At 49.1% G+C, this 20,463-nt stretch overlaps 1 protein-coding gene across 1 annotated transcript; it reads right to left on the bottom strand.

Annotated features, from left to right (window-relative positions):
• Window positions 1-1,786: 1,786 nt before the first annotated feature.
• ATMIN (ATM interactor) lies at window positions 1,787-19,948 on the bottom strand. The gene is made up of 4 exons (XM_062176409.1): window positions 19,616-19,948; window positions 8,302-8,427; window positions 7,498-7,697; window positions 1,787-6,830 (listed from the first exon to the last, which is right to left on the bottom strand). Exons 1-4 carry the CDS (start codon window positions 19,946-19,948, stop codon window positions 5,036-5,038), a joined length of 2,454 nt encoding a protein of 817 aa, XP_062032393.1. The 3' UTR covers window positions 1,787-5,035.
• Window positions 19,949-20,463: the final 515 nt, after the last annotated feature.

Raw genomic sequence — 20,463 nt, 5'->3', positions numbered from 1 at the left:
CGTTTGTGTAGAGGTGGTATATGTACTTCTGAGAGTAACAGAGTTGCTATGGAGATATTTTTTCAAAAAGTTTTTCCATTTTCAGAAATATTTGTTTCACTGATAAACTAAAAAGTTATCACTTTTAAACTTTTGTTGTTGTTGTGGTTTCTTTTGTGCAGCTTTACGTCCTGTAATATTTACTTGGTACATAGTCCCTACATTTTTTTAGAAGATTTATTTATTTGAAAGACAGAGTTACAGAGAGAGGTAGAGACAGAGGGAGAGGTCTTTCATCCGCTGGTTCACTCCCCAGATGGCCGCAACGGCCAGAGCTGAACTGATCTCAAGTCAGGAGCCAGGAGCTTCCTCCGGGTCTCCCGCAAGGGTGCAGGGGCCCAAGGTCTTGGGCTATCTTCTACTGCATTTCCAGGCCACAGCAGAGAGCTGGATCAGAAAAGGAGCAGCCAGGACTAGAACCGGCACCCGTATGGGATGCCAGATATTCAGGCCAGGGCATTAACCCGCTGTGCCACAGCGCCGGCCCCAGTACCTACATTTAATGAAGGATCACGGCAACAGATTTGCCTTATGGGTTTTGTGGATTTAGAATAGTTAAAATTTTTTTTCATTATTTATTAGTAAGGCAATATGTATTTTCTTCTGTCGTTGAACGAATTGAGTAGTATTGGTCATGTCCCAGTTAAGTGTTACATAAACAAGGCTGCTTTTATTCATTCACACAGCCTAGGCCTTGTTCCGTTCCAACACACTTGCTTTTAAATGTGGCACTGATGTGGTTGTTGAGAACCACAACCCAAGGATCTGTTTCTCAGTCTGCTTCTGTTGCTGTGTAAGCTACTGTACACATGGATCTGCTAATAAACACAGTTCCAGCATCTCAGACAATGTCCTGGATTGAAGCATGACAAAACTACGCTTCTTCTTTGGCCTTAAGAGCATTTTATTTGCCAATATCTTGTTCAAGACACCAGATTAAAGCTGAACAGTTCAGTCATTTCGATGCTGAGTAGAAAGGAGGTGTATGTTGTGCTCTCCTAGTGTTCGCACTAGTCAGTGGATGTCAGCACACTTCTGATGACAACAGATAATACTGTGGGACACAAGGAAGACAGAACTCACAACTTCATCCCTAAATCCCCCCAAATTACTTGTTCTTCTCTGTAAGTCTGAGAAGCACCACTCCCGATGGACCAGATAGCAAGCGCTCTCTGGAGGCCGTATGAGACAGCACTGATGAGAAGGTTTGGAGTAGAATTAATCTAGACGTTCTAAAATGGAGGCCCTATAGGACTAAACAAGAATATAAGCTCATCATTTGCTAGTATTAATAAAAGAACCTATATCACTAGTTCATTTTCCTCAGATCAAAAGCATCTTCAAATTTCAGTGTCTGATGTAAGCCTATCCAGTTTTTCAGTAATTTCCCCTTGGTCTTGTGAGAATCAGAAACACACGGATCTGGCTTTCCTGAAAGAACAACTGACATGAGAGTACTTCAAAAAGTTTCTGGAAAATACAGAATTAAAAGTTTATTCTGGTGAAAAATTTTAAATGAATTTTCATTTTATTTGAAAGGCAGAGAGGACAAAGAGATACTGTCCATCTGCTGGTTCACTCCCCAGATGCCCACCTTAGCCAGGGGCTAGGCTGAAGTCAGGAGCCTAGAATCAGTTTGGGTCTCTAACACGGGTAGTAGGGATCCGAGCACTCAAGCCATCCCCTGCTGCCTCCCAGGGGTGTGCATTAGCAGGGAGCTGGGATCGGAAGCAGAGATGGCATTCAAATCCAGGCACCGCAAGTAGTGTCCGAACAACTGCACCAAGTGCCCACCCTGGTGCAAAAAAATCTGAAACTCACGCGTTGTTTTTTCTCACATTTCCCTTAAGCTTTCTGAACATCCCTTGTAGTCTAGCCTTCTTTCGCTCTTAAGCCAGAACCACATTATTAACAAAAATAAAGGCAGACTGCTAAAAAATGGCCACATTTGGTGAATGCATGAATTGGAGCCAGGGTGAGGAACATCCAGCCCTTGGGCCATACAGGACCCGCAGAATCATTTAGTCTGGCCCTGCCATGGCAGTTGAAGGCAGGACTCTAAATTCAATACATCTAGAGCAGGCTAATTTTTAAACTGACAGTTTTGTCAGCCATGAATTGTTATAAATAACCAAATGGCCCTTGGTAGATAAAAGCTTTTCCACTCTTGAATGGGAGTTAAGTCATTTAATATGTACTCTGAATAAATTTTCAAAAACAATAAATTTCAAGGAATATATAGGTTTTTTGGTCAAAATAGAATCTTGGTGACTGTCTTTTCCATGAAAAGTCAGTGTATTTTCACAAAATGATAACAAAAATAATCGGACATAATTATTCCATCATGTGGCCTCCAGAAGACAATGGGTTTGTGGAGAGGTGAGGCGACAGATGTCCCATTATGAGTAGGTCGAAGAACGCACAAAAGAAAGGCAGAATGCTAGCTTCTCTTTAATCACTGAATTTCTGGTTTTACAAATAATCTCAGGACAATTCAGCTCCTGTCCATGAAGAACCATCACATGCTCCATGTTTCTGTAAATAGCAGACTGGCTGAATTAACAAACAAAACATTTTTAAGCCATAGATAGATCACTGCATTTTTATTTACAAAAAGCCATAAACAAACATGCATTTCTCCTTCACTCAGAGGACTTCAGATGTCTGGACATTAAGGCAGTGATGATTCTAAAACATAATGGAATTCTAAGTTAAGGCTTTATATTCTGAAACTTAAATTCATAGGCAACTGTGACCAAAGCAAACTTGCACCTATCAGGTTGAGTTCATCTGCCCAGGAGGTGTTACTAACCCATCACCAACAATTCTGTATCTGATGTATGGGACGACACCATCAAGCGAACGAACCGTTAGTTCCCTCAGTGGCACAGGGCTGTGCCACAGAAAAGGGCAGAACATTTGTATATTTGTTGTTGCTGCTGTTGTAAACTGGAGAACGTAGAGGCTCTGCACCGAGTCTTGGCTGCCTGAAAGTTGGTGAACATGAAGAACTCAGGTTCTCTCCTCGCAGCAGACACACCCCACCCCGCCCAAGCACGCTCCCATCTCAAAACATAGAAAAAAATGCTTGATTCTTGAAGCCAATACATCTTTACTGTCTGTGTTTTCTTTGGAGAAGACAGTTTTGTATCACTCTTCTTTAAAAAAATAAATAAAATGCAGAATACCATATTTTAGGCAGATATGTTTTTGCCAGCCTCAAGGCACAAATAATATCCTTGCTAGACCGATGTGTTTCCTTCTTGAAGGAAAAGATGAGGAGTGGTGGATGGAAGGAAAAGACACTTTAAAATGATTGCAGATCGCACTCTCGCCCTAACAGCTTATTGAAGTCTGAGGGGGCAGGTTTGTCCTTTGCTCTTCTCGCTTTTTCTCTCCCTTTTTAACATTTCTTCCAAGGGACATAACTCTGATCCACCCCCTGGGTGCACTTTGGGAAGCAGCTCCAAAGCTCTATGGAGAACAGGATGTTCGCAGGTGTGGTGTTGTGATGTATTTGGTTTCCTGGCACACAGTTCCTAAAATCCTTGGACTTCCCAAAGGGATGTGTCTTCTTGTATACTGAATAGATTGGCGGCTGGCAGCCCCCAGGTAACTTCAGGATGGGGACTGGGCTCAGCAAAGATCAGAGGCTTGGGACTTTGCAGCCCCATCTGCTGTAACATCCAGGGAGGGGCCAGGGAATGAGCGTACAATTGATCAATAATAGCTTCTGCTTTAATCCATCGTGCCTATGGAATGAAGTCTTCATAAAAACCCAGAGGAAAGGACTAGAGAGCTTCCAGACAGCCAAGTGCCTAGAAAGGGCAATGGTAGCTCAACTGCCCTTCTCCCATGCCTTGCCCTATGTTCTCTCCATCTGAATCTTTCAGAACATCCTCTGTGTTAAGCCAGTGCAGGCGTTTCTCTGGGTTCTGTGAGCTGCTCCACCAAATCAATCAAATTCAAGGAGGGAGCCGTGGGAACCCTAATTCAAAGCAGGTTGGTCAGAAGCTCTGGAGGCCCAGATCAGTAATGGGGGGGTGGGGGGGAGAGCAGTCTTGTGGAATGGAGCCCTCAGCCCGTACGAGGTGAGGCGGCCTCCAGTACAGTGTCAGACTAGAACTCAAATAGAGGACGACCAGCTGGTGCTGGCTGCAGAACTGACGGCTTGCTGGAGAAGAACTCTTACACATTTGGTCACAGAAGCCCTCTGTGCTGACTGGTGTGAGAACAGAGGAAAAACTGTTTGCACAGCAGGGCACACCCCAGGACAAATGAATGGGTTATGACCACAATCCCAGGTTCCCGAGGTCTGGATGAGTTACCTCTTAGAGAAGGATCACTACTGATATGAAGTGCTTGCTGCTCTTTCTCTAGACAGTATTTTACAGCAATGAACGTTCTGTGCGGGAAGTGCTGTACACTTGTGTTGCTATCATGTAGGACAGGGATGGCACCGGCTGACAACTGTTTCAAAAGCGAATGACGGTTTCAGTCGTCCTCGCTGTCTTCAAATCAGAGACGAGATGTCAAAGCAGCTGGGCGCTGCAGGCAGAGGAGTCACAAACCAAGGGGGAATCGTCGACAATATTTCAGGAGCAATTTAAGTACGTTACACTTTGGCTGAAAGAGTTTGAAGATTTGAGAAGTCTGTCCCTGCTAAGCTCGGCTTCAGCTATAATGGCCGTAGAGGTTTTACAGGTGTGAAACACATTTTGCTTTCTAAAGATGGAAAGACTATTTGTGAACAGGCAAATGTAGGCAACACAAAAGCAGACTTTTTAGCTAGACATCTTACACTTTATAATACACTCACATTTATACACAATTTTCATGTTTACAAATACAAAAGGCAAAGAACCACACACAAAGAATCAAAGCAACTGCATCACCACCTGCACTTGATCGAGTTAATACTGTTGTCCCTGTTCCCCATTTTCTAACCCCAGAGGGAAATGGTAAATGCCGTCCGTCCCACACGTGGACTCCACCGTTAGAAGTCGGAGACTGCGTGCAGTTCAGCACATGTCTGGGTTTCCACAGAGCTGAACTGAGACTCCATTGTGTTCCAGGCCAAGTCAGCCAGAAGAAAGTCGTCCATTGCCGTTTGAGTTTCATTGCTGGTGAAGAACAAGCTCCCCAGGGTTTCAAAACCAGAACTCATGGTCTGTGTTTCTGTGCTGTTCAGCTCCACCTTGCTCTCCAGGGCAGCTATGTTCCTCGAGGCACAGATTCCCTCGGTCTGGGTCTCCGTGTCAGAGGAGTCAGTACTCATGGAGAAGCTGGAGTGTTTCAGAACGCTTCCCAGAGGCAGGTGAGGGCCGCTGTCTAAGAAGAAGTTCAGGTCTGTCTGTGTCTGTGTGTCAAACATCTCAAGGCCGAGGAACTGAGAACTTGCCCTGCACCCGTAGGACGTGGTGGAGGAGTCGGCAAGGAAGAAGTCAGTTTGGGTCTCTATGTCCAGTGACTCCAAGACAGGTTCAGGGTTCATGGTGCTGAGTTCACTTTCTTCAGTTTGTGTCTGGATGTTTGAAGCTGAAAAGAACTCTTCAATATCAAAATCTATTCCAGGGTTCTGGGTTGGGCCAGAGGGGAGCTGGGTGTCAGGCCCAGGATGCGTGTCAGGCAGAAGACTACGATTATCCAATGTCTGTCCAGGCAGATTGCTCGACAAGATGTTTTCTAAGTCACTTAGTAAGTCCATGGTTTGGGTCTGATTATCCGTCATGTTCTGTGAAGGAAGCATACTGTTCTGAGCGCTGAAGTGTAACATAGGTGCCGATTTCTCAATATCTTGATTTAAAGTCTTAGGGTCATTCTGAGGCAGCAAACCATGAGTTACTGTCTCTATCATATTGTCTGTAGGGACACTGTATGATGACTGGACACTCTCAAAAATGCCCCCGCACATCCCAGTGTGGACCATCTGCACGCAGTCCTCCGTCGGAGCTGGTATCCCACTGGTTTGAGTTTCTCTGGAGACCCCACCCGACTGGAAGCAAGGATCTAGAAACACATCAGTCTGGGCAGCTATAGACGAAGTTACCTTAGAGCTGGGCACGAACGTCTGCGTGTGAACGCTGATGGGGAGGGACACTTGAGCGTCAAACGACAAGTCAGTCTGAGAACACGAGGACACAGCGGAGTCGGGGCCAGCCCACTGTGCAGAAGGCAGAACGCTCGGTGAGGCGTAAGACAGGTCTGTCTGCACATTGGTTGAAGACAGGCTGTTCTTCTGATCTGTGTTCCCCAGTTCTTGTAAAACACTGGATGGACCTTTACCCAAGTTCACTTGAACACCTGTACTAACTGGCTCAACAACAACAGGATTTATAATTTTTGGGAGAGGGAAGCTCTCTTTAAGAGAGCAGGCCTCCGAATCTAGGCCGAGGATCAGGGTTCCTACTAACAAGGGCAGTAAGTGCACAGCCCCTGCAGCAGAGCCCTGATCCACACCTAACACCACAGGCTGGGCCGAGGAGTCGGCCATAGGCACAAAGACAGGCACGGAAGAAAACTGCATCACAGGTAGTTTAACCAAAGCCACTTTGGGCTTTGGTAAAAGCAACTTCTGAGGATACCTTGGAGGTGCTGTCAGAGTCTGCTTTGTGGCATTAGAGCCACAAGAGTCTTCCAAAGAGGCTTCCAGCTTTGGCTTTGTTTCTGAAGTTTCGACTTCAGGGGCTGGCCTGGGGGTTGGCTGGTTGCCTAGCGATTCAATGGTCTTACTGGACAACTTCTGGTTTTGTAACCAGTTTTCCATTTTCCTTTTCTTACCAGGTGGATCCCTGAAAACAGTGACAGAGCAGGAGAAAAACAATCTGAAAATTCAGCTGTCTCTGACGATGACACTGCACCTCCACTTCTTCCCAGCCCCATCCCCCACCTACAGCAGCGGTCACAGTCAACTCAGAGAAGGCAGATTTCTTCTGCAATGCAGAAAACTGGGCCTAATTATGGTCGGCAGACGTTCAAAAACACAGACAGGAAGGAAGCAGCACACTTATTTTAAAAAAGTAAACTCTAAACATGAGAACTACAACTCAGGTCTTCAAGTGCAAGGAAGTTGAAGGATTACATATAATGTAAGTTTTATCATTTTGAAAACAGGTGGCTATTATATCAAATATAAACTGACCTTTAAGGTGAAATACAGTTTCATGAAAAAAAAAATTTATTTTTTCAGCAATTTGATATGCCTCTGATAGCTATTTTCAGATTGAAATTGGGACCCTCAAAGGGGGTTGAAAAGGAGAAAGGGGAACAACCAGGTCAAGGGCCCAGGCCGAGACACGGGTCCTTTCCCAGTACTGACGCTGTCTGCAGAGGTTCCCTTTCCTATGGCACAAATTCTCTTCCTAATCCTGCCTTCTCCCCAGACTGCCAGCTCGCCGGGACACCGCACTGCACTCTCCCCAGAACTTGACTTAGCTCTACCATCACGCTCCCCTTCACCTGTGCTCTGCAGGGATCTCGTGGCCAGTCCGGTAGATGTGGGACTGCAGTGCCGTTCTACTGGCGTAGGGACAGCCGCAGGTACACTGGAAGATCTTCCCACAGTCCTCTGCGTGTCTCTTCAAGTCCCACTCGGTACCGTACGAGTTGCTGCACTTACTGCATTTATGCTTCTTCTCAGCATGCATCTTCATAAAGTGCTAGGAGAACAGAGAAGGGGCTGGGGTGATCGCACGCTGCTTCTCCTTGCTGCCTCTGCTGGGTGCGGAGTGGGGCGTCTGTCCTAGAAACAACCGCACAGCCAGCAGGGGCAGCCTTTCATGTACAAGTAAGTGCTACAGGGCAGGCATCCGTGTGTGCCAGCAGACCCCGGGGCAGCATTTCAGAGCCAATTTCCTACTGGCTCAATTCCCCTGTCCTAGGAGGCAGCTTCCAGATGTTCTCCGAGGCTGCACAGGCGCTTCCTGGGAGAACAGCACCTGTGTGCCTGTGTCTGTGCCCTCTGCAGGCTCACAGATCCACACAGGAGCATGTTTTCTCATTCTTGGTTGACCTACACCAAGTTTGAAGAGTCTCTTCCTCTCCAAACTCACTTCTGGATGTTTTCCCCCAGAATAAGCCTTGTTTCTCTCCACTGGCATCACAACCATACACACACCATGGTCAACAGCTGGGAGAGGCCTGGCCATCTGCTCTCCAAAGAGCGTTCTGCCCAGTTCTCTGGTTACATCTGCTCAGTAATTAGAATGCACGCTAGGTTTGGATCACATTTCATCCCCAGAGAAGTATACTTAAGTAAAATACCTGTTTTACAAGGGAAAATTGAGAAAATGGTCTGTTGGGGCCTCTGGGGCATCCTTTAATTGGACAACAGTAGAATTTCGGTACAGTTTTCAACTCTTTTCTTATTGTTGGATTTACTATGCCATCCTGCAAAAGGAAAATCAAATAATTATTTTCAAAAAAACCAACAGAATAGGCTGGTAGCAGAAATAAGGAATAACTGAAAACAGGCACGAGGGATCTTTTTTTAGGGTGATGAGAATGCACTAAAATTCAGTCATGATGATGATTATACAACTCCATAAAGATAAACAATGACTGACTTACATGAAATGGGTGAATTTTACAGTGTGTAAATTATAGCACTATAAATCATTCAAAATTATCAAGAAACCCACTAAACTGCGTTTTTTTAAAAAAAATAATACTTCTATTTCTTTCTTTTTTTCCCCAAAGATTTATTTATTTATTTGAAGGTCAGAGTTACACAGAGAGAGGAGAGGCGGAGAAAGAGAGAGGTCTTCCATCTGCTGGTTCACTCCCCAGATGACAGCAATGGCCGTAGCTGCCCCAATCTGAAGCCAGGAACCAGGAGCTCCTTCTGGGTCCCCCACACTAGTTCAAGGGCCCAAGGTCTTGGGCCATCTTCAACTGTTTTCCCAGGCCATAGCAGAGAGCTGGACCAGAAGTGGAGGAGCCAGGACTCGAATCAGCGCCCATATGGGATGCCAGCACTGCAGGCAGCGGCTTTATCAGCTATGCCAAAGTGCCAGCCCTGATAAATAAATCTTCGAAAGTTATTTGGTCTCAAGATCTGGGTATCATCTTTGATCTTCCCTTTTATTTCACCTACATGCATCTTAGTCTGAGCACCTTACAAACTTGCTTTGATTGTGCCCCAGGGCCTTTTTGATCCATAGCACTGTGACTTCCTGGATCACTGCACAGTCCCTGTAGTTGCTAATGCTACCTGGAGTAACTTCCACATGGCTGGGCTATGTTGAACCTGAACAGTCATTACAACGGCCGGGTACTAACCATAGCTTTACTACATCCCAGGGATTGTCCTAAGCACTTTATATACATATTAACTCACTTAATTTTAATAACTTTGTTATTAAGTAGGCAATTGACTTTTTAGCTGGGAGTTTTAAAATACCAGGTGAGGGGCCAGCGCTGTGGCACAGTGGGTAGAGCTGCTGCCTGCAGTGCCGGCATCCCATATGGGCACTGGCTCAAGTCCTGGCTCTTCAACTTCTGATCTAGCTTTCTGCTATGGCCTGGGAAAGCAGAAGATGGTCCAAGTGCTTGGGTCCCTGTAACCACATGGGAGACCAGGAAGGAGCTCCTGGCTCCTGGCACTGGAGCAGCTCCGGCCACTGTGGCCATCTGGAGAGTGAACCAGCGAATGGAAGACCTCTCTCTCTCTGCCTCTGCCGCTCTGTAACTCTGCTTTTCAAATAAATAAATAAATAAATCTTTTTGTTTGTTTTTAAAGATCCATTCATTCATTTGAAAGTCAGAGTTACACAGAGAAAGAAGGAGAGGCAGAGAGAGAGAGAGAGAGAGAGAGAGAGAGAGAGAGAAGAAGAGAAGAGAGAAAGAGAGGTCTTCCATTCGTTGGTTCACTCCCCAGTTGGCCGTAACAGCCAGAGCTGTACCAATTTGAAGCCAGGAGCCAGAAGCTTCTTCCGGGTGTTCCACACGGGTACAGGGGCCCAAGGACTTGGGCCACTTCCACTGCTTTCCTAGGCCATAGCAGAGAGCTGGATCGGGAGTGGAGCAGCCAGGACTTGAACTAGTGCCCATATGGGATCCCAGCACTGCAGGCAGCAGCTTTGCCTGCTACACCACAGCGCTGACCCCATAATGCATCTTTTTTTTAAAAAATTAAAATATCAGGTGAGTCAATTTAACTTGAGATGCTCTGTTTTGTTACCCTTGGTGATTGCTACACTTCAGCCAAAGGCCCCAGAGACTGCAGCGAATTCTTGCCTGGCCCTCCACAGCTGTCCCTAAAGGAAGGAGTGGGAGATGGACCCCTCTATGGGTCACCACAAGCTAGGGACATGTGTGTGTCTCAGCTGCTACTGCAGTACTTAGGAAAGTGATCCTCAGGCACTCTGCAGAGAAAGGGCTCCTTACTTTTGGGACATGCTCACTGCTGCTCCATTCCGTGTATACCCAGAGGGGTGAGAAATCACTCATCGCTTTGCCCAAGACCCCTTCGTTCGTCCTTCCTATTGGCTCTCAAGAGCACGCTGATCTTGCCAAGTCTGTGGCTGCTCATTCAGGGGAAAAGAAGCTATTGTTTGATTTTGAAACTGCATAATTTATCTTGGCTGGTATCACATTCAGTCAGGTATTGTTCCATGTTTTCTAGGCTGGGTCACTGTTTTTTAATTCTACTGCACTAAACCAGCTATTCATGTTAATTTGGATCATTAAATTGGTCTCCAAAATATTTACCTTTCTCTTCTAATGTTATAAAATAGTGACATTCCAGAGAAAGCATTTTTATGTCACTGCCTAACCCAGTCTCCTTATTATGCCTCAACCTCCCCTTGCATCACATCTCTGTCCCGTTTGTATGCCCGCCCCACTTGGCGGAGCACCTGCTCCACCTCCAATCCTGTCTTCTGGGTCCATTCTGGGATGACTCTCCCTGATGGCCCGGCTTGAGTCCCACACCCTCCAGCTGCTTCAGAGAGAAAAGGGTGGTGGAGAGTAGATACATTGTATCTACTATTCATTAGTGGTGTGACCAAGGCCGAGGTATTTTACCTCTCTGAGCCAGAGGTAAAATTTTACTCACTTCCAAAACCACCTTTCAGGATTACGTTGCAGTTTAAGAGAGCACTGCTGTTTGGATTAGCATGGAGCCCGGTCAGGTCACACGTTCAGTATACATTGCTCACTACACCCCAGGCTAAAGGTTGATTCTTTGAATTCCAAGACTGTACCTCACTTAAGCTACTGAGTATACTGTCATTCTGTAGTTCCTGTCTCAACTAACTTCTCAAAGACAGAAACTATGTCATATACCTCTTGGTACTGTTCTCCTCTTGAAGAAGGTATGCTTAGTCAAATGCTCTGCACTTAGTGGGTCAGTGTAGGGCAGTGGCTCTCAACCCTGCAGCCAGAGAATCACTTGAGGCACTTGAAAAATACTCAGGGTTAAGCTGCCACTTGTGGCATTTTGAGTCCTGGCTGCTCCATTTCTGGTCTAACTTCCTACTAACGCTCCTGGGAAACAGCAGAAAATGGCTGGAGTGCATGGGAGACTAGGACGACCCAGTTGATGGAAAAATCAACTGATGGATCGATTAATCAATTTGTCTCTGTGTGTGTGCGTGTGTGCGTCTCCCTGTCTGCTTTTCAAATTAAGAAATAAATACTTGGGGCTGGCGCTGTGGCACGTAAAGCCACCGCCTGCAGTGCAGGCATCCCATATGGGCACTGGTTTGAGTCCTGGCTGCTCCAATCCAACTCTCTGCTATGGCCTGGGAAAGCAGCTGCAGATGGCCCAAGTCCTTGGACCCCTGCACCTACGTGGGAGACCCGGAAGAAGCTACTGGCTCCTGGTTTCAGATTCGTGCATCTCTAGCCGTTGCAGCGAACTGAGGAGTGAACAATTTGGATGGAAGACCTTTCTCTCTCTCTCTCTCTCTCTCTCTCTGCCTCTCCTTCTCTCTGTGTAGCTCTTTCAAATAAATAAATAAATCTTTAAATAAATAAACAAACAAATACTTAAAACAACAATAAAAAGCAACACTCAGGCCTGGACCCAACACATATTTTAATGCAATCGCTTTTGGGTGGGAATCAGGGATCCATATTTGGTTTAAAATCTCCCCAGGCAGTCATGGGGCGCAACCATGTCTAAGAACCAGTTATTAAACCTGTGGGCTTCAGACCTGGACTGCTGCAGTTTGAATTCTTCACTCCGCCCTCCAGCAAACGCACCTAATCACTCTCCATCTCTTCCTCTCCTCTCTGTAAAGCAGCCATGATAACCATGCCTGCTGTAGGGTGGTTGTAGGCATTTGGTTAACACTTATAAAGGGCTTACAGGACAGTGCTCATCACGTGGTAAGCAGTTAGGGTTAGCTGTCTGTTAGTTACTGTGGAGGTTCTGGTTTCTTCTTCTGCTTTCTGCCAGCCACCTTCATGCTTCCTAAGCTGACACAGACGGGTACTGTGCAGGTACTCCCCTCCAAAGGGTAACCAGATGCCGCTGTGCTCAAGCACTGGCCAGCTCTAATGACCAGTGACGCCGTCCCTCGTCACCAACCTCATTTCAGTGGCCAGTTCACTTAGTGTTTTCTTTTTTGTCATACTTTTAATTAACTTATAGTTTTTCTATCTGATATTACTAGCAAGAGAAAAAGTGTGTTTGAGTAGATAAAGTAAAATGTGGGACAACTACTAAAAAAGAGTTTAAAATTCATCATTTGTCAACTTGCTCTCAGCCAGTGTGTGTCCCAGGGAGATGTCTTCCTGATCTCGTCCTAGGCTGTCAAATGCCCATAACCCTGACTGCGTCATGACGAAACTCAGGCTCGCCTGCATCTCACACACTCTCAGATGTCCTCCTGCCCCCCCGGGTGCTGCTCCCTTCTCTATCAATTCCTCCCACTAGCTTCCAGCCTTTCCCTGCCTGCTGCTTTCCCGATGATCCTTAGGTTGAGTCCTCCTGACTGTTTGCACTTTCGGAAGCCTCTTACTCAATTCCCAGACCTCCCACATCTTTTCCATGCACTTTGCCAGCTTCATCTCTCTGATTCGTATTCGTCGCATCATTACCTGACCCAGGCACTTTCAACAGCACCTCAAGACCAGCAAGTCCAAGTTTCTCCAGCTAAGGACTCTCCAACCTCCTTACCACACAGCTTCTTCACACTACCCCTCTCTTCTCCTGCAATTCTGTGACACTTAATAGAACTCCAGGATGAGCATTGCTTACCCAAAATGCTTGGCATGGGAAGTGTTTTACTGGCTGAGCATAATACTAGAAGTCTAAAATGCTCAGATTTCAGACTTTTGTTAAGGATGCTCAACATGCACTTACAATTTACCAGAACTTTTCACAGGCTGAGATTTACTTGTATCTCCTGTTGCATTTGGGAGTGTTCTGCACAGAGTAAATGTTCAAAACAACTTTGTGGCATTACACCAAATAAGCTCAAATGGCCAGCTAAGCCAAAACTCAGGACCATGTGTGTGAAGAGACCACTGAGGACAAACTGGCCAACAGCCGCTGACCCTGCGCACGCTCCTGCTCCCGAGGGCCACCTCTTCAGCTCGCCTCATCACAGCAGGGTCCACCCCAGTATTTGGGCGTTCTTCCCATTCCTGTCCTGAGACAACATACCCAAGGGTGCACTGGGATATAAGAAACGCCAAGGGGGCAGTAAAACATGAATTGCCTGAGAAAGTGGATTTGTTTTGTTTAAAAGTATTTGAGAGGCAGAGAGACAGAGAGAGACAGCGAGCTCACATCCCTTCATGCACTTCCCAAATGTCTGCAATGGCCTACCAGGGACTGGAGCCAGCAACTCCATTCAGGTCTTCCACGTGGGTGGCAGGGACCCAATCACTTAAATCATTTCCTGACCAGGTCTGGTGCTATGGCACAGTAGGTAAAGCCACCATCGGCAGCGCTGGCATCCCATATGGGTGCCAGTTCGAGTCCTGACTGCTCCACTTCCAATCCAGCTTCCTTTGAATGCGCCTGGGAAAGAAGTGAAAAATGGCCCAAGTGGGAGACCGGGATGAAGCTCCTGGCTTTGACCTGGAACAGCCTGGGTCATTGCGGCCATTTGGGGAATGAACCAGTGCTTGGAAGATCTCTCTCTGCCTCTGACTTTCCTTCTATGTAGCTGTTTCAAATAAATAAATAAATCTTAAAAACAAAAACAAAACCCATTATCTGTGCACATCAGCAGGAAGCTGGATAACATTAGAAGAGAAAGGTAAATATTTATTATTTATTAGAAAGTCAGAGAGAGGAGAGGCAGAGAGAGAGGTCTTCCATCAGATGGTTCACTCCCATTTGGCTGCAATGGCCGCAGCTGCGCCGATCTGAAGCCAGGAGCTTCTTCTGGGTCTCCCACACGGGTGCAGGGGCCCAAGCACTTGGGCCATCTTCTACTGCTTTCCCAAGCCAGAGCAGAGAGCTGGATCAGAAGTGGAGCAGCCAGGTCTCGAACTGGTGCCCAAATGGGATGCTAGCACTTCAGGCCAGAGCGTTAACCTGCTGCGCCACAGTGCCGGCCCCCTCTGCAACGTTTTAAGTGATAGAATTAAAAGAGAACTTTTGAGAGGAACCACCCAGAAGCAAGAAGGGAAAACACACACACGCAGAAAAGGTGAGTTAGAAGAGTAGAGTGAAGGCCAGCGCCGCGGCTCAATCCTCCGCCTTGTGGCGCCGGCACACTGGGTTCTAGTCCCGGTTGGGGCGCCGGATTCTGTCCCGGTTGCCCCTCTTCCAGGCCAGCTCTCTGCTGTGGCCTGGGAGTGCAGTGGAGGATGGCCCAAGTGCTTGGGCCCTGCACCCCATGGGAGACCAGGAGAAGCATCTGGCTCCTGGCTTCGGATCAGCGCAGTACACCGGCCACAGCGTGCCGGCCATGGCGGCCATTGGAGGGTAAACCAACGGCAAAGGAAGACCTTTCTCTCTGTCTCTCTCTCACTGTCCACTCTGCCTGTAAAAAAAAAAAAAAAAAAAAAAAAAGAAGAGTAGAGTGAAAAGGCAAGGACTTTTTTTAATTTTTATTTTTGACAGGCAGAGTGGACAATGAGAGAGAGAGAGACAGAGAGAAAGGTCTTCCTTTGCCGTTGGTTCACCCCCCAATGGCCACCGTGGTCGGTGCACCGCGCTGATCCGAAGCCAGGAGCCAGGTGCCTCTCCTGGTCTCCCATGGGGTGCAGGGCCCAAGCACTTGGGCCATCCTCCACTGCACTCCCGGGCCACAGCAGAGAGCGGGCCTGGAAGAGGAGCAACCGGGACAGAATCCGGCGCCCCAACCGGGACTAGAACCCGGTGCGCCGTGCTAGGCGGAGGATTAGCCTGTTGAGCCATGGCGCCGGCCTAAGGCAAGGACTTTAAGAACTGTCGAAAGGGAAGGAAAGGCAGCACAGCCACTCCTGCACCTGAAGCATTCCCAGAGGGAAAACGGCTTGCTCTGCTATCAGCAGTCTTTGCACAACAAGGTCTGTGGGGGCAACGTGGAGCCTTTCCTTTTCTTTTTAAAAGGAATGTTCTGGCAAATCATTAAAAGCAAACCCCTGGACTGAACACAACGCAAAATCCTCTAAGCTATGTCTTAAAAAATACCGATGTTGCTTGGTGAGGTTAAGGGGCCCTCCTGCCCCTCCACGGCTTTCAAAGCTGAGGAACAAAACCTGCAGCCATCAAGAAATGCCAGTGACTCCCGCTCTTCCCTTCCCCGCACCACGACAGCCTTCGTTCCAAACAGTCAGATTTCGTTTCTCCATGGGTCCTCTGTAGGTCAGGCTGGGCCAGGAGATGTCCAAGTTTCCAACAGGACATAGAATTTAGACACAAAACCCACATCCTATATGAAAGAAAGGCGACACACTCTGAACAGCTTACAAGTCAAATCCCTGCTGACCCACCCTCCTTCAGAAGGGTTTGTGTTTTTTCCTCTTTTTTAATGAATTTATTTTACACCTATTACACTACATGGCTTGTTTTAAACACTGACGTATATCTCCCTAGTAAGATAAAGAAAAAAAAAGTTTATCCTACCGAAAACAAGACATGCCATTTACTTAGTCTCCAAACATTACTGCACTTCCGTTTTCAAAATTTAACTAAGCACTCTTGAAGTCCTCTGCATGACGGTTTGCACAAACAGCACCTTTAAGCACTGTTGACTGGGCAAGAATTTTACAAGCATGACCTGCATCAGCCATAAGTGTGCAGCTGGAGGGCACTGCAGCCTCTCCAGGCTGCACAGGGAACTGTGCGGGGGAACTCGTGGCCCTTCCAGAGCCTACAGATGTGCCTGTGCACTGGTTTGGTGATCCTCTGGGTGTCAGGCTTCCTCCTCTATCAGAGCCCCACAGTGGTGTCCACCTCATTCCTTGACAACACACTGCAGGTATTGTGCCAACTTTAGCTGTCTGACACCATGAAGGACAGGCTTGTGATAGGCTGCACCCTTAGGAACGGAGCACTTGTGGCCACCACGGCACACACAAATCCTAAATATGACGTAACCTTGCTTGGCTGCATATCCCAATCTGCACACTGTTGGGCCAGGTGGTGTGAGGGGAGCCCCATGGAGTGCAGCAAGCTGGCGGTACTGCCAGCAGTGGACCATCAGGAGAAAGCAGACCAGACTACTTCCCTCTGCGTAGCTCCTGGATACATTCATATCCACCCATCCTGGCTTACCTCTGATGGCTGCTGGTCAGAAGGGAGAGGAAGGAGCCTCAGGTTTGTTAATCATTTATATTAGGATGGGAAAATCTGGTTCAAGCAGGGTAAATGTGGACAAAGATCAGAATAACAAAAGACAATACAGTAACAAATGGGAAATGGAATAAAAGATTTTCATAGTCCAGCAAATACAAAAGCAGGGAAAGAAATCAGAATTACACAAATAGCTGTACCCCCAGACAACAAAAAGTTCCACTGAACACAAGCAAATTGGCTGACCAGATACACCTGGAGCAACTTCAGGGCAGGAAGTAGGTGTGCACACAAGTGACCAATCACCCAGATTCTGGTTAGCACACAGATGACTCTCAAAACCAAAGAGGGGGCCGGTGCAGTGGCGTAGTTGGTAAAGCCACTGCCTGCATTGCTGGCATCCCATTTGGGTGCTGGTTCAAGTCCCGGCTGCTCCACTTCCGATCCAGCTCTCTGCTGTGGCCTGGGAAAGCAGTAGAAGGTGGTCCAAGTCCTTGGGCCCCTGCATCCACGTGGGAGACCCAGAAGAAGCTCCTTGCTTTGGATTGGCGCAGCTCTGGCTGTTGTGGCCATCTGGGGAGTGAACCTGTAGATGGAGGACCTCTTTCTCTTTTCTCTGCTTTTCAAATAAATAAATAAATCTTAAAAAAAAAAAAATACCAAAGGGGTTTTGCAGGCAGTCCTTGTCCCCATACCTCCTCCTCCTCCTTCTTCTTTTTTTAAAGATTTATTTATTTATTTGAAGTCAGAGTTACACAGAGAGAGAAGGAGAGGCAGAGAGAGAGAGGTCTTCCATCGGCTGGTTCACTCCTCACTTGGCCGCAATGGCAGGATCTGCACCGTTTTGAAGCCAGGAGCCAGGAGCTTCTTCTGAGTCTCCCATGTGGGTGCAGGGGCCCAAAGACTTGTGTCATCTTCTACTGCTTTCCCAGGCCACAGCAGAGAGCTGGATCGGAAGTGGAGTAGCTGGGACTTGAACCAGTACCCATGTTGGATTCCAGCACTGCAGGCGGTGACCCTACACCTCCTTCTTTACCCTCCCTCCTTCCGAAAATTTTGGTAACATCAAGGTCAAAGTAAAAGGTTTGAACTCAAGAGCCTTCTGTGCAGGTGGAGTGTGCCAACCCGCCATGCTGGGGCGCCACCACGTGCACACAGCTGTTTTGTCACGTGGGCCACTCTTCTTGTCCACCAGGACCACAGATCCTCAGAGGCTGCTGGGCTCCAGGCTTTGAAAGGCAGAACAAGACAAAGTGAGCCTGCCTGAGAAGAAAAAACAGTGGGGGCTCTAGTGGGCTTCGTCAATTCCTGCTCTAAAAGGTCGTCCCGGTGACTCCGGGAGGAATCTCAGTGTGCTGGGCTGTCTTCATCGGAGAGAGCTGAGAAAGGAATCTGATCTGGACCACGGGAACGACTGCACGCAGGTTCTCAGTGAACCTGAAAAGCGGCAGCCCAAGTCAAGATTTCACCGTCCAAGTCTGCACCTGCTCAGAGTCCTCCTTAGGTCTCTTAGATCTTATATAGCTTCCCAGTGTCTGGCAAATTCCTGAACTTTGGCTGTTTTAAAAATATAACCAGAAATAAATCCATTGTATACCATCAAACCAGCCCTGGAGAGTGACGGCCCAATGACTGACAGGTGTTTAATGTTCCTGGCATAATATAGAGCTGCTCACAGAAACTCAAGACAGAACAAAAGTTGTTAGGAAACGCTTGCTGGAGTGATGTTCAGCCAGCACGCAGGAGGGTTCTGGATGGACCGGCAGCTTCACCGTGGGCTCCGGTGTCTGCCGCAGCAGGTGTCAGTGAGGGGGCAACACTGAAGGTAGCTGACGGCTGGCATGTGCCAGCCACAGAGAACCAAGGGACCAGGCAGAATGAACCCCTACAAACCCATCTCTCACCCACCCAGTGAAGGCCCAGCTAAGGAAAGGAAGCATTTCAAACAGCTTAGCCAGACTGGAGACCACTCCAGGGCTGCACTCTGCGCTGGCACCAAGACCCAGTCGGGGACTAGCGCCGCCCACCTCCAGGGTCATCCTCCGCCCGCCACCCACACTTCCCAACTGCTTTTCCATCTCGGCCTTGCTCCGCTGATGGCAGCGCGTGCATGGGCCCCACTGGGGACCAAGGCAGTTTCCAAGGACACGCGGAGCACGCACTACTCCTGCGTCAAGGAAGACGGTGCAAAGCGCCACAAAGTTGCTGTGGGTGACATAAACGCTTTCGAATGACGTCACCGCTGGCACTGGGACTCCAGGTGCTGGGTGGCCACTTCCTATTGTCACGACTGAGACACTCTGATCGAACGGGTCTGCACAGCCCGGTTCTCCTCGGCTTCCCGCAGACGCGCACCCCGCACGGAAAACGCGTCCCCTCCTACACAAACACGGGGCGGGGGCTGTTGGCACGCCTGTCATGTTCACCCCGCGCTCCGTCTAGAGAAGACCCCCCCCCCCAAACACCTCCCTCCGTCCGCTGTCCTAGGCACAGCTGACCCCGACCAACGTCGGGGGGCTTGCAACTCGGTGTGTGCAGCCGGACCTGCGGCTGCTCTCGAACAAACGCGAGGGACCCAGAGGCGGCCCCGAGGGTGTGGAAAACACAGGGGCTCCCCGACGAGGCCCGCGCACCGCCCCGGGGCTCCATCGTCTGTGTCCAGTCCTCCCCCCAAGGAGAAGCCCCCGTCAGGACGCCGGGGCCAGCGCCCGGCACCGAACCCGGGGCCCGTGCGGGGCTGCGCGTCCGAGCCCTCGCCCGGTGCGCGACGCGGGGCTGCCCAGGTGCCTCTCCTCGTCCACTCCGGCCCAGCCCCGACCCCCGCACCTGCCCGCCGCGCGCCGGCCCCGCGCCCCGCGCTTTGTTGCGCCAGGCCCGGCCGCGTCGCCTCACCTGCAGGCGATGGCTCTTGACCAGGTGCATGTTGAGCGCGGGGCTGTTGGGCAGGATCTTCCCGCAGCCGCGCACCGTGCACAGGATGTTGGTCCGCACGGCCCGGGACAGCTCGCTCACCGACGGCTGGATCAGCTCCCAGGCCGGCGGCGCGGGGGCCGCGGGCGGCGGCCTCGACGCGGCGGGCCGCGGGCGGCTGCCCAGCAGGCGGGGCCCCGGGAACCCCCACGGGCCCGAGGCGGCGGCGGCGGCTCCCCTCACGGCCGCTGGGACGGCCGGGGCGCCCGCCGCCAGTGCCGCGGGCCCCGCCGCCGCCGCCTCCGAGGCCGCCATAGCTCCCGCACGGCAGCGGAGCCCCGCTCGCAGGCACCGCCGCCGCAGCAGCCACTTCCGGCAGGGGGCGGGGCCGCCTGGCTCATTAGCATCCGGCCGGGCGGGCGGCCGCAGCGCCCCCTGCAGGCCGCCGAGAGCGCATTTTGACGGGAGCAGCCGCCAGGTGAGAACAGGTGGAAGATACTGGTCTCCATCCATCTATTCCTTGCATTTCTAGGAAATTGGCTCCAGGCAATAGATGGATAGAAGAAAAAAGCAATGCGTTCAGAAACTTTACTTCTCAAAGATTAGAAACAATCCCAGTTTTCAATAAGAAATAGTACACTGATTTCTGCATTTATTGAACACTTGCCATGGACCAGGCTCCAGGGGGACACATAGTCCACTATCTCATTTCCTCTTCAAAACAACCCAGCAGGCGTGTGCTGTAAATTCCACCTCTTTGTATAGAAAAGGAGCATGCATTCCCTTTCGCCTTTGCTTCTACAAGCTGCCTGCATCCCTTGTCTTACAGC

Source organism: Lepus europaeus, chromosome 19, assembly GCF_033115175.1.
Source record: "Lepus europaeus isolate LE1 chromosome 19, mLepTim1.pri, whole genome shotgun sequence".
NCBI lineage: Eukaryota > Metazoa > Chordata > Mammalia > Lagomorpha > Leporidae > Lepus > Lepus europaeus.
Note: the sequence above shows the minus strand (reverse complement) of the source record. Positions and strands in the feature narration are given on the sequence as shown.

Coding starts and splice junctions, on each gene's coding strand:
- ATMIN (XM_062176409.1), bottom strand. CDS start 19,948: ATGGCGGCCTCGGAGGCGGCGGCGGCGGGGCCCGCGGCACTGGCGGCG. Junction 8,428..19,615: donor TCAAGAGCCATCGCCTGCAG/GTGAGGCGACGC, acceptor TTCCTTTTGCAG/GATGGCATAGTAAATCCAAC. Junction 7,698..8,301: donor AATTTTCCCTTGTAAAACAG/GTATTTTACTTA, acceptor CTGTTCTCCTAG/CACTTTATGAAGATGCATGC.